At 53.5% G+C, this 17,203-nt stretch overlaps 1 protein-coding gene across 1 annotated transcript in view; it reads left to right on the top strand.

Annotated features, from left to right (window-relative positions):
• Positions 1 to 12,853, top strand: part of CSRP1 (cysteine and glycine rich protein 1) — a 23,619-nt gene extending 10,766 nt beyond the window's left edge. The window contains exons 2-6 of the mRNA XM_081823054.1: positions 730 to 848; positions 6,048 to 6,216; positions 7,060 to 7,189; positions 11,000 to 11,093; positions 11,578 to 12,853. Coding sequence (XP_081679180.1) covers positions 737 to 848; positions 6,048 to 6,216; positions 7,060 to 7,189; positions 11,000 to 11,093; positions 11,578 to 11,654 — 582 coding nt within the window. The 5' untranslated portion in view covers positions 730 to 736 and the 3' untranslated portion in view covers positions 11,655 to 12,853. The remainder of the gene's footprint in view (positions 1 to 729; positions 849 to 6,047; positions 6,217 to 7,059; positions 7,190 to 10,999; positions 11,094 to 11,577) is intronic.
• The last annotated feature ends 4,350 nt before the right edge of the window (positions 12,854 to 17,203 follow it).

Below are 17,203 nucleotides of genomic sequence, written 5' to 3'. Positions count from 1 at the left end.
GCTTAAAAAAATTTCTGGGTTTTTTTTTGGTGAGCTGTATCTTACATATAAAGGAGCATATAATACCTTCATGTATAGTTCAAAGAATAATTGTAAAGTGAGCCCCCATGGGACAACCACCCAGGTTAAGAAAAAATATTGTCAGCGCCTTAGCAGCCCCTCTGGAGACCCCCACACAGCTCTGGGCCTTTCCCTGTCTTACAGGTAACAAGTCTAAGATAATAGTTTGTGATCATCTTCCCTTGCTTTTTCTTTATAACTTTTCCACCCGTGGGTTCCTCCCTTGACAATATGAATTTTGTCTGTGAACCTCCCACAGATGATATGTGTTTTGTGAATTCTAGTGTATCTGCTCTTTTGGCTCGAACAGACCTTGGTGAGATTCATCGCTGTTGATGCACGTAGCAGAGGGTTCAATGTCTTGCTTCCACAGCCTCCTTTGGAGAGCCGGTATCTTATGCTTACTTATATTAGAGTGCCTGGCCCCGGGCTGAAAATACAGCAGTGGCTCAGTGACTGTCTGTTGCTGGCACTGGGGCAGGAAGCCCCCGAGTGACAGTGTGAGAAGGACGCGGAGAACCATCAGGAGGAAGTGCCCAGCCAGGACTGGGGGCCCCCACAGTTGCCCTGCCTGCCCTTTTGCCATCCTCGGTCTGCCTGTGGTTCTCCCGTCACGGGCAGTCTGGGTCTCCAGCTCCCCGTAAAACTAATTCCCCTGTCTGGGTCCAGTTTCAGGATGCCGAACTGGGGAGGAGGCAAGAAATGTGGGGTGTGCCAGAAGACGGTTTACTTCGCGGAAGAGGTTCAGTGCGAAGGCAGTAGCTTCCATAAATCCTGCTTCCTGTGCAGTGAGTATGCGCCCCGGGCCCTGCCGCTGTTGCCGTGGGGACTGGGACGGGGCCTGGCCCCACAGGCTGGGCCTGTCAACACCGCAGGGGACGGGCCCCATGGGATGCAAACAGCTTGACATTTGGCTGGAGCACAGCTGGGGAGGGAAGCACTTACAGGCCTCTTTGTTCCGCTCAGAAGCTGCTTTCTAAGGGGAAGAACTGGCCAGAGCTGGTGGGGGTGGCAGCCGCTCTGGGGCGGGGTGCCAAGCTTCCAGACTTGCTTAGGGAAACTTTCCACTCTGCTTTCTCTTTCTCTCCCTGCCACAATGCCATCATTTAAGAGGAAACCACTTTGGGCCCAAAGTTTTACCCAAATTTGGACCCAAATGATCCCTTGTTAAAAGGTGAGAGAGGTTGCAACTTTATGGGGACACTGAGCCTGGAGCAAGAGCTGGGTTCTCCCTTCTTCAGCCCCTCTGGGCCAGCCTGGTCACTTCCCTCACCTCCCATTTTGCTCCAACAGCCTGGGATAAGAGGACGATGAGCAAACAGATCTTTGACATCCACCCCCAGTAACCTGGAGCTGGCTCGAATCACAAGCCCGGGTGAGCAGGAAACCGGGCAACAGACAGCAAGCAGCTGGGAGCCGTCAAGTGGCTCCAGGAGTCCTTGACCCCAACGGTGTTGTCAGAGCACCCAGGAAGTGGTGCCTTGAGGAGGCGCCCTGCCCCCCATTTCTAAATGATTTGGTTCACTGTGATCAGAACAGAGGGTCCTGGTCAGAGGAAGAGGAGTTTTCCATGAGGGCAGACAGAGTTGGAGGCAGGGGGATGTCTTAGTTAAGTCCTAGGTTTCTGGAGCCAGTCGGGCAGGGTTTGAATCTGAGTTCAGTTTTGGTTATCTGTGTGCTGATGGGCAAGTTACTCGGTTTCTCCCTGGTTGAGTTTTCTCACGATTACAGGGGAGCTAATAATACTTACCTCATGGGGGTTGTTGTGAGAACAAACAGAAAGAAGCTTGGAAAACAAAGTACTTAACGCAACTGCGAATGTTTGATAAATGACAGACACTGCCCTGGACACACACACACATACACACACACACACACACGCGCGCGCGCGCGCGCTGCTGAGGGAGCTGCAGACAACATGGTGTGATGACATAAAGGAGACTTCATAGCCCATCTGAGAGATCCAGGGAAGGGGGTCCCATCCATCCCGTATCACATGAAGCAAAGTTGGGAGTGTCCATGGCCGCTTTGTTCCTAGGTGATTCGTGATCCAGAGTAGGAACCAGATGGACCAAGGGCCACCTGGTCACTGGATGTTCACCAGATCTCTTCCGGGCCACCCAGCTGGGAGGCACCCAGCACAGGACAGCAGGGGCCCCCCACACCCTGTGCAGCCAGCTGGAGTGGCCACCCAAGGGCTGCATCTGATGAACAGGAGTAAATGAGCCCCAGTGGGGCCTTGTTGGCCCGTAGCCCACAGAGGAGGCCGCAAACAGCAGCTTCTTGTTATCAGCAGTTCACTGCACTTAGGAATTTTCAAGCCGTTTATTTTTTCAGAGGGCTCAGCATTGGCAGGAAGAGGGTCTGGGCTGCTGGGGTCTATAGGGCTTTGGTCTTTGCTCTCACATGTTGCTTAATCACTACAGAGGCAGCTGAGAGGCCTCGGTCCTGCTCGTGGAGGAGTAGCTGTTGGTGGCGGTGGGGGGAAGGCAGGAATTCAGGGGGTGGCATAGGAAGAAGGGAGCAGGCCTGGGTCAGGGCGTGAAGGGGTGTGGAGGATTAGAAACAGCTGTGGAAAGTCAGGCTGGGGAGCAGGGCTGGGAGGGGGTGTTGTGAAAGTAACAGGCATAGGGAGCAGTCTCGTGTCGCGCTGGGGTCTCCGGGCCAGCACAGCTCCTGGGTATCCGAGCTTAGAGAGGTCCCGGCAACCAGGTATCCCCACAGCTTGCTGATTCCTGGTACCAGAACAGCACTGAGCACCCAGCAGGTTCTTGATGATTTGTTTATCAATGGAAGGAGCATCGCTTCTCTCTTTCAGAGAAGTGGGTGATTAAGTGTCCAGCTTGAATTCAAGAATTCAGAATGACCCCGAGAATCAAAGGACGTTCCTTCCTAAGTTTCTTCTGAAGGCGCTTTCCTTCCTAAGGCTCACAGAGTATGGACCTGGGTGGGATTAGGGCCATAGTCCCCTTGCTGTCTGGACCTCTGACCATTCGGGTCCTTGGCTCTGGCTTCTAGTCAGTGTGGCACCTACATTCCCTTTCCTGAGGGCCTGGGACAGACAGGTGGAAGACAAGATGATGTAACAGAGTCAGGGGGAATGGCCTCTGCCCTGGGCTTGGCCTTTGACCTGGAAGCAGGAACAGAGAGGGCCTGAAGTCTACTCCGGTGGCCTCAGTAGGGGTGGCCACCTCCTGCTAACAGGCAGAAGAGCTCAGCTCTGCAGCTGGGGGCCTACCCTGAGGCTGCATGCCCTTCTCTGAGCTGTAGCCAACTCCCTCCTGGGCAGGTCAGGGTTGAACAGCCAGCCCTGTGGAAAAGTAGACCTGGTCTGGCCTAATGGTGGTTGACTGATGAAATTGCACTGTTTTCCAGGACCCCAGTGCACAGGGGAAGCTCAGAGAAGCCCTGCATGCCCTCTGACACCAGAATCTCCTCACCCACAGGCTGACATTTGTTGTCAGTTTTCACCCTCTTGGTCCCACAGGCTTGGCCTGCCTGAAAGGGACCTTTGGCAGTCAGAAAACAGCCAGGTCTGGAAATCAGGCTTGGTTCTGACCTGGCCCTGCTTCTGGCTAATTCTGTGAGCTTGAACTTCTTTGTGGGCCTTGGTTTTCCTTCCAGAGAGAATCCCTCTCTGTTTTGGGGTGGGGTGAGGGGGGCTCTGACCTCTCACCTGGGACTGCCTCTTGCCCATACTTCAAAATAGCATCAGAAGGCCTCACTGAGCCTGTGGCATCTGGAAGGACATTTTTCCAACAAATACATAACTAACCATACCTAAGTCTTTTTTTTTTTTAATCTCAACATTATTTGGTAGAAATTTATTTAGGCCTTCATTCAAAATTCCCCTCAGTTGAGTCTTTGGTAGAGCCTCCAGGTGACCAGATTATCTTGCCTGGATGGAGGTAGAAGGGTGGAGGGCCTGGGTAAGGTGTTGAAGATGGGCCATGGTGGGCAGGAGGGCCAGGGGGAGAAAAAGCAGGGCAGAAACCGACAGGGTGGTCTTCACACCAGATCTGGAAGTCAGGGCTCTGTTGGCACTGCAGGGAGCCGCCTGGAGGTTAATGACTGGTAGGCCCTGCTGTCTCCTCTGGGCTGAGCTCTTGGGTCTTCTGCTGGCAAGATCACTCAAAAGAGCCCTCTGTTCCCCCAACTGTTCTTGTCTCTGCTTTCTGCCTTCCCTCTGGTTTTGGAATTCCCAGTTCAACTTGGGTCTTACAGGAAGCAATTCCAGGCCAACTCCTGACTTCCCGCCCTAGAAGGGAATGTTGGAGCCCTTGGCCTGTTGTTCCCTCTCCCTCCTTGCCAGGAGCTAAGCCCCAGGGGACGTGGTGGGAAGTTCCATATTTGGGCTGCCCAGAACACTGGAATGGGGTGAGGATCTCAAGGGCAGGACGAGAGGGCCCTTATTTAGTCTGAAGTCTGCAACCTGGGGCTCAGGGTAAGAGAGGAGCTGGCGGAGGACCAGACCCATTAAAGGCAAGAGGATGGCAAGTTGCACGGAGCTGAGCTGAGAGCTGTCTCAGGGGGAGGTGAGAGGCGTGGCTCCTCTAGTGGTTTCTGGAAGGCTCCCTCTTCAGAAGGACATGTTTGAGTCTATGGTCCAATTGGGCACACCCAATCTCCATAGTGAAGGAGTATCATAGAACCAAATTGGGACTGTAGGGTAAGACATAAGCAGATAGAGTGAGGATGAGTCTCTTGAGGGAAGTAGGTGGGGGTTGGGAGCATATGATCTTTTGAGGCCTGGGCCTGTTCTTCCTCCTCCCTTGTGTCCTGGTGATACTAACTTTACATAATAAGAGTAGCCAACATTTATTATGCACCTACTGTGTACAGGGTATTGTGCTAAGTACTTTACATGTAAGATCTTATTTAGTTCTCCCCACCACCTTTTGGGGTAGATATTATTGTCTGCATTTACAAAAGGAGACACCGAGGGGTGCCCGGCTGGCTAAGTTGGTAGAGCATGCAACTCTTGATCTTGGGATTGTGAGTTCAAGCTCCATGTTGGGTGTAGAGATTACTTAAAAAATAAAAAAAAAAATTAAAACAAACAAAACCCCCGAAAAGAACCAAGTGGAGAGATGGAGGCTAGAAAGGGAAAATAACTTGCCCATCACACAGAAGTCACATAGCTGGAAAGAAAGAGAGTTGAGATTTGATTTTGGGCAGTCTGACTGCCATGACCCCAGGCTCCGACCATTTCACTCTGGATGGCTGGGCACAGGCCCCCTGACAGGCACAGGAAGGTATATGGGACTCACAGGCTTTCTGAAGCTCATCCCCTTCCAATTGCTGATACCCCAGGAATCAGGAGTTCTTCCGAGTCTGACCTCGGGTCTTCCTAAGACAAGCTGGTTCCTGAGATCAGAACCTCCAGATCTTGTTGTGATTAGCATATCCTGCATCTCACTGCAAGGCCCACCATGCTGGGTACTTAGTAAATATGAAACTTTTCTTTTCTTCTGGGTGCATCACTTCACCTGCGGCCCCGGCCCCCCCAGGCACGCATGGATTGTTTCTTCAGGAGTCCATTGCTGGAGGCAGGAAAACCTGGACTGTCTTCCTTTCTTTTTTCTTCTTTCCTGTTGGGATACATTGTCAAGAGCAGAGCGAAGGCCCTCAGCAGGTTTCCTGTGGCTTGGGGTCAGCCTAGGCTGTGGCCTCGGATGATCCCTGGTGTGCACCACAGCCTGGCGAGGGGTGAGGGTGGAGAGGACAGAGGAAGGCACCTGTGGGCTCCTGCGAGAGGTGGCTCAGCCGGCCGGCATTCCTAGAATGAGGCCACGCAAATCCCCTCCCTCCCAGCTCCCAGCTCCCTGGCCATCTGACTTCCATTTTCACGCTGCTCCTGGAAGATCAGGATATTCTCTCTCAGAGCGCCCTGAGAGCTTTAGCGGCGGGGGTGGGTGGGGTGGGGTGTTGCAGTGAGCAAGCAGTTCCCCCCACTGCCAGCTCACCATGCTCCCTTCCCTCCCCAGTGGTCTGCAAGAAGAATCTGGATAGCACCACCGTGGCCGTTCACGGCGAGGAGATCTACTGCAAGTCCTGTTATGGCAAGAAGTATGGGCCCAAAGGCTATGGCTATGGGCAGGGTGCAGGCACGCTGAGCACCGACAAGGGGGAGTCTCTGGGCATCAAGCACGAGGAGTGAGTACGAGAGTCTCGCCACCCCCTTCCTTGAGGTCTCCCCCCCCCACCCCCGTGTCGCACACATTTGCAACCACTTCTGGTTCAGCCGTGGAAGGTTCAGAAAGCCATTGATCTCCAAGGAAGTCCTAGAGCCACCCACTGGGGGTCAGGACAACGAGAGTTGCTGAGGGGTTAGAGCGTGGAGGGACCCCAAGAATTACTTGGTCCAATGTCCTCTTTTCTCAGATGAGAAACCCCAGCCCAGGCTCAGTGGCCTGGCTGGGGGTCCCACAGGCGCAGAGCCAGGCTCAGAAGTAACAACACTGCCCCACCTGCCTCTTTCTCTCGCCATCTCTCACCCCTGCACTAAGGGGCAGCCAGCTCCCTTCCTTGGAAATGCGGCAGGGTTTCACTGGCACCCACTGACCTCTGACCTGTTGAAACAGTGGCTATTGGCAGTCTGCCTGACCAGCATCTTGACCTTGGGGGGAATGTACAGAAATGACAGATGAGTGAGCACATTTTAGCCAAGGTCATTGCCCCAGAGGGAATGATTTGTCAGCAGATTTCTCCTGGAAAGAATCTAATAGGCAGGCTGCAGGAATGGGGAACAGAGGAGGGCAATTCTTAGCAAATGAGCTGCTCACTGATGCCCGTGTTTTAACTCAGTGGTGGAGGGCAGTAGGATGCTTCAATGAAAACAGCATTGTGCTGAGCCTGGGTCTGTCCATCTATAAAATGGGAGAGCACCCTGGAGGTCCTGGTTGGGAGAGCCGCCCCCTACTGATGTGAGATGAAGGTAGGGTCATGCCCACTCGGGACCAGCCCCACTAGTCTCACTGCACATCCTTGCCCACGCAGGGCCCCTGGCCATAGGCCCACCACCAACCCCAATGCCTCCAAGTTTGCACAGAAGATTGGCGGATCCGAGCGCTGCCCCCGATGTGGCCAGGCAGTCTTTGCGGCTGAGAAGGTGATTGGTGCCGGGAAGGTAAGGTGGCTTCTGGGAAGATGGGCTGGGGAGATGCCTTCTTGAAATGTGGGTTCTAGAACTTTGTAAGTCGGCCCTGGATCTGATCAAGGGAGCGTGAGCACTGGGCTTTAACTCCCTCCCTTCTAGGGAAGGAATAACCCTTCGTCCCTGTGTTGCTTGTCCCTGTGCCTTCCAGTCTGCAAGGACTGAGGAAGGCACACATAGGCTCCGGGGAGAGGTGGCTTGGCCAGCATTCTTATTCATGAGGATAACAGGCCCGCCATTGATGAAACTGATTATTAAATGCTTATGTGCAATTTATAGGGAGTTGTAAAGATCAATCTGATGGGTTTCAAAGGAGCTACAAGCCCCCTAAAAGCATATGCAAAATTTTGTGTCTCTGGGAAGAAGATCCACAGTTTTCATCAGATTTTCAAAAGGATTTGTGATCCCCAAAATGTTAAGAGCCACTGGAAAATCCACATACATTCCATATTGTAAGACCTGGATTCTGGGAAAACATGTACATCCATGTACCCCCAGGGCAGAGATTTTCAAGGTTCAGGGCTGATCAGAGCCTCCTGGGAAGCTTTTGCAAACTATTTCTTTCTTTCTTTTTTTTTTTTAAGATTTTATTTATTTGACGAGAGAGACACAGCGAGAGAGGGAACACAAGCAGGGGAGTGGGAGAGGGAGAAGCAGGCTTCCCGCGGAGCAGGGATCCCGATTCGGGGCTCGATCCCAGGACTCTGGGTTCATGACCTGAGCCGAAGGCAGACACGTAACAACTGAGCCACCCAGGCGCCCCTTGCAAACTATTTCTGACTGCCATGTATGCCTTCCCCTGTGGACTCCCAACCCCAGAGCACAGTAAGAATCACTGTAGCGAGCCCCCATCCCAGTGAAACAATCCCACCTCCCAGAGAGCCTGCAGTGGAGAAGAGGCAGGAGAACTGGTAATCCACCAGACTAGTGGTCAGAGAATCATGGAAGAGGCATCCTCAGTCTACGGCCAGAGAGGCCCAGATGGAGGAGAGACTCGGCCAAGGTCACATAGCAAGCGTCTGGAACAGCTGAGCCAAGAGCCTGTCTGCAGCTCTTCTGGCTTTGGGTCTTAGCTTTCAAGTCTTTTCCACCTTGAGGAAGGGGCCCAGGACCAATGGATGGGGAACTGACACTTAGGCCACATCATCTAGACCATAGCAGGCTCCAACCTTGACAGTCACGGTTGGAGATAGGTATTATTATCCCCATTTTACAGATGAAGAAGCTGAGTGTCAGAGGCATTAAGTTAATTTGCCCAGATCTTCCAGCGAGGCAGTGGCTGGACTAGGAGTCAAGCCCAGGTCCCTCTAACTCGGAAGTTCGTGCTCTTACCACTGTTAACTCTGCTTTGGGCCACTTAACTTTTTTGAACCCATTTCCACAGCTGTCATGAATCCTGGCACCATGATTAAGACCTTGGGCCCTAGAGGCGCCTGGGTGGCTCAGTCAGTGAGGCATACGACTCTTGGTTTCAGCTCAGGTCACGGTTTAGGAATCGTGGGATCAGCCTGCTTTGGTCCCTGCGCTCAGTGGGCAGTCTGCTTGGGATTCTCTCTCTCTCTCCTTCTGCCCCTTCCCCTGCTCACACTCTGTCTCAAATACACAAAATCTTCAAAATGACTGTAAAAAAAAAAAAAAAGACCTTGGACCCTAGACAACCCTTGGTTTTGGCCACTTACTAGTTGTGTGACTTTGGGCAAATCATTTAACCTTTCTAAGCCTCCATCTGCATCTGTAAAGCGAAGCAAATGACAGTCCCATCATACACAGTTGTTTTGCAGAATAAAGGAGATACTGCACGTGGGGACCCCAGCACAGCCCCCAGCGCAGCGCCCAGGGTGTGCTCAGGACACGTTGGCCATTGCTGTTACTGTTGGTGCTGTTGTTACTGTTACTGTGCACTTTGGGGGATTGTTGTGAGGTCAAAAGGAAGATCCTTGCCATGGATTAAATGATATGAAAACGGGAGATGTTAATCTTATTATGCAGTTGGTATCTCTTTCTGCTCATAGTGTCTCACTAGGAGAGTCGAAAGTTATAAAAGGGCGCCTGGGTGGCTCAGTTGGTTAAGCGACTGCCTTCGGCTCAGGTCATGATCCTGGAGTCGCTGGATCGAGTCCTGCATCGGGCTCCCTGCTGGGCAGGGAGTCTGCTTCTCCTTCTGACCCTCCCCCCTCTCATGTGCTCTCTCTCTCAAATAAATAAATAAATAAATAAATAAATCTTTAAAAAGAAAAAAAAAGAAAGTTATAAAAAATAGCTAAGAATCACTATGTCCATTACCTGGACAGGGTGTAAGTTAAGGCTGTAACTTCTGAGGGGTGGGTATAAGAGATGTTTGTGTTCAAACAGAAAAGGTCGGGAGAAGCTCCCACCTCTCTTTGGCCTTGGCCAGGAAAGAAATAATCGAGGAACAGGGGTACGTTTGGGCGCTGAATGAGTGAGCAAAGGGATCCAGCTTATTTGGAGGGTGGGCAAGGCAACGTGAGGGGTGGGTGGCGGTCCGCATGCGCTTCAGCCCCGCTCGCTCGGGCCTGGAGAGCTGGTGTAGCAGCCCCTGCTCCCCAGAGGAGGAGGCGAAGCCTGGGTGGCTGCTGAGGTGCTGGGAGGGCCTGCCCATCTCAGCTCTCTGGACTCCGCTGTCTGCTGTCCCCGCTGTCCCCGAGGCCTGGGAGGAGGAGCCAGCATGCACAGATCAGGCAGCCAGGAAATCTGAGGGGATCCAGCCTCCTTTCTCGTTCTCCAGCCCAGGCTGTGCTGAGGGAGTCTCTTTGACCTTAAAAGGCCTTGTTTTGTCCTGCCTGCGTACTGCCTGCCCCTGGCTTTCCTGGTTTTGCAGAACTGTCTATACATCAGGGGCCTAGCGTGCTCAGCCCCTGGAGCAGGGTGCTGAGAGGTCTTCGTGTCCGTGCTGGCTCCCATCACCGTGTGCAAACCCCGGGCCCGCCTCTTCCCTGGCAGGCTCTTCGCGGGTTCCTCTTAGACCCACAAAGGACCTTCTGTGGCCCCTGGAGAAGCCGCACTCCTCAGGCCTTGCCCTGCTGAGTTCAGTGCACTTCACAGACCCCTTCTCCTTCCAGAGTAATACTCGATCTGATGGGCTCCAGGCCTCCTCTGGGCCAGGCCTGTGCCGGGCACGTCACATTGCTCATGCTCTCTAATCCTCTCAGCCAGCGAGCCAGGGAGATACCGCCAGCCCCCTCTCCAAGAGGGAGTGGCTTCCGGGCAAACAAGGAGCCCAGTGCTGGAACTTCAGGGGCCAGGCTGGCTCAGACGAATCCCAGTTGCAATAGCCTGCACCGTGGCTGGGCGCCATCTGTGGGTGTGGATGTGCAGTTCTCACGACCATTCTGCAGGGTGGGCAGGGGGGTCTCCCGGAGGAGGAAACGGCGGAGGCCGTGCAGCTAGTAGGTGGCAGTTCCAGGACGGCCACACCGCTGACCCCCAGGCAGGATGGGTCTGGAGAAGGCTTGTGCATGCCTGTGGGGGAAACAGCTACGCTGGTGGCGATCCCGCCCCCTCGCCTGCCCTTTGTGGTGCAGCTGGTGCCACTCACCGCCCAGCAACACTTCCTTGCAGATGACATGAGGTCGCGCGTGGTCCGTGGCCTGCTTCCGCCACTGCCTGGCCCCATGGGCCACGTCCTCCCAGCAGGCCCAGCTGAGCAGACTTCGGAAGTGTCTTGAACCCTTCCACTGTCATTATGTCAGGGGGAATGGGGCTGCGGGGTAGGGGACCCCCTCGTCCCTGGAGGCGGCATTAACTGTTTCCTTCCCTACACAGTCCTGGCATAAGTCCTGCTTCCGGTGTGCCAAGTGTGGTAAAGGCCTTGAGTCCACCACCCTGGCTGACAAGGACGGCGACATTTACTGCAAAGGTGGGTGGCTTCACTTCCAATGCAAGGGTCGAGAGGTCTGAGGGGGTAGGGGGCTAACCAGTTATGCCCTTGCTAAATGTAAACCCAATTCCTGGCCTCGGGGTCACTTCCGGAGCTTCCAGTGTGACCCTTCACTTTACAGATGAGGAGACGAGCCCGGAGGGAAAAATGACTTGGCCAGAATCATATGACAGATACGGGCAGGATGGGGCCAGGACCTGGGTTCCTAACTCCTAGTCGGTTGCCCTGACAGCAGATAGTGCTTCTCCTATAATTTCAGCAGTGAGGGAAATTGCTGTAATGTGGAGCCAAGAACTTCCGCACTGACCGGGGCTCGGGGTGCTACAGAGGTGAGGGGCGCTGGGTGGATTTTGCGGCTCTGGAGGCCTGGCCAGGTGCCCAGGGTGGAGGATCTTTGGTGGGAGGGCTGGGAGGTGGGGCCTGGGGGAGGAGGAGCCAGGCCTTACCCCTTCTCTCTCGGCAGGATGCTACGCGAAAAACTTCGGACCCAAGGGCTTTGGCTTTGGGCAAGGAGCTGGGGCTTTGGTCCACTCTGAGTGAGGCTGCCGCCGTCCACCGCACGCTGCCCACTCCTGTGCTTTTCATCGCCATTCCCTTCCCAGCAGCCTTGGCGACCTCCAGGATCCCTCCTCCCTCTCTCAGCCCTGCCACACATCACTAATGACTTGAACTTGGGTGTCTGGCTCCCTCTGGTTTGGAGTCTGCCCGAGATCCCACTCCTCTACGGGGCTCCCTCTGCCTGGGACCTGACACCATCACCAGCAGGAGACCTCAGTGTTTTAGTGCAGGTGGGACTGGGCCCTTCTCCCCACAACCCGCCCCATAGTCCTCTGTTCTTAGCCTGTTAGGCTGAGTGTCCGTCATCATCCTGCCAAGATCCCTGAGCCCACATCTCGGATTCCAGAGGAACAGTAGGCCCAGGGGAGAGGGAAGCAGGAACAAGATCGGGCAGAGGAAGCTGGTGGTTCATTGGATTCTCCTCTGCGGGTAAGAGGGTGGGCTTTTTGGTGTCCCTCGGAATAGGCCTGGGGAGTTCCAGCTCGGGAATTCACCGTGGATGCAGAAGGGCATACAGACAGGGTCATGGACTATTGGAGCTACTTGCTTCTCTGAGCCTCTTGCCTCTGAGGTTCTGGAGACCCGGTGTCCTCCCCCTTGGGGTGAGGAAAAGAACTCAGGTCTGAGGACCCAAAGTCAGGATGTGGTCTGACCTCCCCAGGCATCTAGTTCCTCATTTGGCAGAGGCCAGGATGAAACACCTCCCAACACACACTTTCATTTATCAGTGGCCCAAATCTGAGGGTAAATAGCTCCGCCCCTAACCCCAGTCCCGAGGCTGTGGTGGTAGCTCCTCCCTGTCCCAGCACAGACCAGGCCGGTGCCCTGTTCCCACCACTCCTGCTCGGCCCTCAGATGTGGAGGGAGGCACACACAGCCTCAGGCTTCATCTGGACACCCCTTCCCTATGTGCCCAGTCCTCAGCACCTGCCTGCCCACTCGGGGCCTTGCCCCTGCCACCCCACCCTTCTCCAGGAACCCTTCTCTGGCCTCTTCACCCCCCATCCCTTGCAGGCCCCAGGTCAGGAGCAGCAGGAGGAGGGGGAGGGGCTGGGTCTCGCTGCTCCCAGTGACTGAAAGGACAACACTGTATGGAGGAGTCATGTGGAGGGGCTGCAGGCCCGAGCTACGTTCAAGCTGACTTCTCATCTGGTCAATAAAGCCTAAATCTTAGAACAGAACTCTGGCGTCGTGTCTGTAAGAGTACAGCGAACCACAGGGCTGGGAGGGAACTTCATTGGAGGCATCAAATTAGCAGGAGGTTAGGTGGAAATAAATATGGTTTGTTCCTGTTTTTCTAAGGGCTGCTTACTTTCTAGTATCGGTTCTAACTGAACCGCACTGCCTGGAATGACCCAACCAGCCCAGTCCCGCTGCCTTGCCTTGTCTGGCAGCCCCCACTCCCACATCTGGGTGTGAAAGCTGTGTGGGCTTTGGCATTTGAGGGGCTCAGCAAGGCCCCAAAGCTGTGCTCAGAACTTCTTCCAGCTTGGAAAAGCCCAGAGTGGGAGGGGAACTCAGCCAGAGGAACTCTCATGTCACATCCAGAAAGTTTACTTCTGCCCAGGAGGGATGGCATGGAGGGGCCTAGCTCAGCATGCGGCGAGGTCCGGGCCCTGTCTTAGTCTATTCTGGCTGCTGTAACAAAATGCCATAGACTGGGTGGCTTATAAACAACAGAAATGTATTTCTCATATTTCTGGAGGCTGGGAAGTCCAAGATCAAGGCGCCGGCAGATTTGGTGTCTGGTAAGGGCCTGCTTCCTGGTTCATAGCCAGCCATCTTTCTGCTGTGTCTTCACACGGCCGAAGAGACAAAGAAGCTCCCTGGAGCCTCTTTTATAAAGGCACCAATTCCATTCTTGAGGTCTTTGTCCTTACGGCCTCATCACCTCCTAGAAGCCCCACCTCCCAATGCCATCACATTGGGGATTAAGTTTCAACAGATAAATTTTGGGGGGACACAAATTCAGTCCATAGCATTCTGCCCCTGAACCCCCGAATTCATGTCCTTCTCACATGCAAAATACATCCATTCCATCCCAATCACCCCAAAAGTCTCACCTCGTTCCAGCATCAACTTTAAGTCACCCCAAAGCCTCACTCATCGTCATCTACAGAAGATACGGGGGAGACTCCAAGTATGATTCATTGCAGGAAAATTTCCTCCCCAGCTATGGACTTGGGAAAAAACATGTTCTGTGTTTCTGAAATACAATGGTGGTGTTAGAGGATTTTTTTTTTCCTTTATTGCCCACAGTTCTTCGTCATGCTGCTTCAAAGAATGAAGAGGTAGACCAGATGAAGAGTGGTAGGCAGCAAAGCAAAGTTTATTGAGTGATAGTACGAAGCTCCCAAAGAGGGAGGGGGCCTGAGAAAGTTGCAGATTTGGCCTTTAGGTCTAGGGGTTTTTATGGCTCATTGGTGGGCTGTGTTAATCTGATTACCCCTTCTGGGCCTGTCACCCAATCAGGTTTTTATCACCTACCTATCACGTGGGAAAGGGTGGAGGGCTCCTTCCAGGGTGGTGTAAAATCCGTTTAAGGGTGGTTTCCTCTTAGGGCGGGATCCCCTCGTCCCTGCCTGTCTTTCTTCCCAACTATCCTCCATTAGTGGGACACACATAGGATAGACAGTTCCTTTTTTTTTTTTTTTTTTTTAAAGTAATCTCTACACCCAGCGTGGGGCTTGAACTTACAACCCCAAGATCAAGAGTTGCATGTTCTACGGACTGAGCCAGCCAGGTGCCTCAGATGACATTTCCATTCTAAAAGGGAAAAATAGGAGAGAAGAAAGGAATGATGGGTCCCAAGTAAGTGCAAAACCTAATGAAGCAAATTCCATTAGACCTTAAAGCTTGAGAAGAATCCCCTGTCTTCTGAACCCACTGGGGAGGCAACATCACTCCCATGGCCCAGCAGGGAGCTGCCTATGCCCCAACTCTCTGCCAGGGCCCACCCCCGTGACGGCTCCTGGTGGCCCCATTGTTTAAAACCTAGGTGGAAGAAGCCATGGCCCCCAAACCCCTGTACTCGGGGGTCTGTGAGGGAAATGGCAGCCTTAATGATCCCTGAATCACCTTCTGGGTCATTCTTCCATTGTCTTGAATAGCACTTGGCTTCCGTTGATATGGCTGTCCCGTACTAATCTTATCACAAAGTCACTTGGCCACACCCTTAATGTTTTCATTTTTTGCAACATGGATAGGCTGAGAATTTTCCAAACCTTTAACCTATGCTCCCTGTTTGCTTAACAGGTCCAAGCTTTAGGTCATTTCTCTCTTCTTGCATTTTACTGTAAGCACTCAGAAGGAGCCAAGCGCACCTTCACCACTTCGCTTAGAGATCGCCTCAGGTAGATACCCAACTTCGTTGTTCACGAGTTCTACCTTCCACAAAACATTAGAATATGAACACAAGGGAGCCAAGTCTGTTGCCCCTTTATAATGAGGATCACCTTTTGTCCAGGTTCCACTAACATGTTTCTCATTTGTTATCGTGATGGCCTTTACCATCCATATTTCTACCAACATTGTGTTCAAAATTATTAGTCATTATTCTCTGAGATGACTGGGGCTTTCTCCAGCTCTCCTTTTTTCTTTTTGAGCTCTCACGAGAATGTCCACAGCAGTGTAGGTGTTTTCATGGGGTACATTTCAGAAATTTTCCGGCCTCTATCCATTACCCAGTTTTGAAGCCACTTCCACATATTTCGGTATGTGTTACGGAAGCCCTCCACTTCTTGGTACCAATTTCTGTTTTTGTCCGTTCAGGCTGCTACAACAAAATATGAATCAGGTGGCTTATAAACAACAGAAATTTATTTCTTGTAGTTCTGGAGGCTGGGAAGTCCAAGATCGAGGTGCTGGCAGAGTCGATGTCGGTGAGAGCCGCTTCCTGGCTCCTAGTGGTCTTTCTGCCCGGTCTTCACAGGTGGAAAGGAAGAGGGAGCTCTCAGGCTTCTCCAACAAGGGCGCTAATCCCATTCTCGAAGGCTCCGCCCTCATGACCTAACCGCCTCCCACAGGCTCCACCTCCTAATACTTCACTTTGGGGGTTAGGATTTCAACAGGAATTTTGAGGGGGACACAAACATTTAGTCTGTGGCAGACCCCCACAGCCTGCCCCACGGTAGGTTGACCTTATCTGTAAATACAGAGTTCATCTGAGGGGTTGCAGTGTCCTTCATCCTAGGGATGCCCAACAAAACACCAAGAAGCAGAGACTTGAACAACAACAGACCTTGTATGCCTAATGTCCAGATGACCACATTCAACAGTGGCCTTGACAGACCCCTCTCCGTGATTCTGGGAGTGGGACCTAAACATGTAAAGACCAATTAATGGTGCAGAACACTAGGTAAGTGCAAGGTGACAGGTAAAAGAGCTGGAGGAGAATGCGGCTGCAGGCCATGAGTTCCCGGGGTGGGGGCCAGGTCACCTTCATCTTGATAAATTCTCTAGGTCCAAAGCAGGACGTTGCCAATGGGAAGCTCTCCAGGAAGGGTTTGTGTATGGCGGAGGATGGATGGATGGATGGAAGGCTCTACAGACTGGGATCACGGTAGCCTCTGGAAGGGACCTATAGGAATGGCCAGGATGGGAGCCCTTAGGGCCCAAATCTGGAGATAGGCTGCCCCCTGCTGGCTGCTGGAGGTGGGTGTTTGGCACGCCAGCACAAGGCCATCTTCTGAGCTAGGCTCTCTGACACTAGCTGTCAAACTCTGGGACAGGGGTCTTCCAGAGCAGTCCCATGGTGGGGAAGAGGATGGACGCACCTCCTGGGAGTGAAACCTGCGTAAAGGCAGAGGGCTGTAAGCGGAGGTGACTGGCCCGGAAGCACCCTCTGGACAGTGTAGGACGGGGTGGCGCGGGAGGGCTCCGAGGGAAGGGAGGGGGGGGCCCCCGGAGGCCAAGGCGCCTTGGGAAACGGAGTCCACCAGCAGGGAGGGGGCCCTCTATCCGCGCGCGCAGCCCTGGGGCTGTACCCGGAGGCACCAGGTGGCGCTGTGAGGTCGAGGCATAAGGCGGGCGTTCCCTTTCTGCGGATCCCACACCCAACTCCTTTCCCCCTTGGCCTGGGGTACCTCGATTTGTGCAGCAAGAGGGCGCTGGCCTCCAAACTCCGGATAATAGTTTCCCACTGGGGGATTGGCACTCTAAAAGGCCCTGAGGTATATCCAACCGTAGACTTGACCCAAGGGAAGAGGGGGAGCAAGGATCTTTGTGTTCCCTGGGGTATTTCTTTCCTCCTTTCTGTGATCGCTGAGCTAGGCGTCCGCAGCACTCACAGGAGAAGCAATGCCCTGGCTGCGGGATGGCCCTGCTGTGGGAAAGAACTGCTTCTCCGGAGGGCAGGCCAGCCCAGCCCCATGGGGCTTGCCTCCTCCACCAGCCCTTGCAACCTGTTTGGGTCACCTGCGGGGCTGAGGGTGGAGAAGGAACAGAAGGAGCCATGGGGTAGGAATGCAGGGATGAGGGGGTTAGAGCTGCCGGTAGGTTTTGGGAGTAATCTCTGAATCAAAGGCACAGAA

Source organism: Leptonychotes weddellii, chromosome 6, assembly GCF_054177405.1.
Source record: "Leptonychotes weddellii isolate Sample4059 chromosome 6, ASM5417740v2, whole genome shotgun sequence".
NCBI classification, from domain to species: Eukaryota; Metazoa; Chordata; class Mammalia; order Carnivora; family Phocidae; genus Leptonychotes; species Leptonychotes weddellii.
The sequence above is the reverse complement of the archived record's forward strand: the minus strand, read 5'-3'. Positions and strand labels throughout refer to the sequence as shown.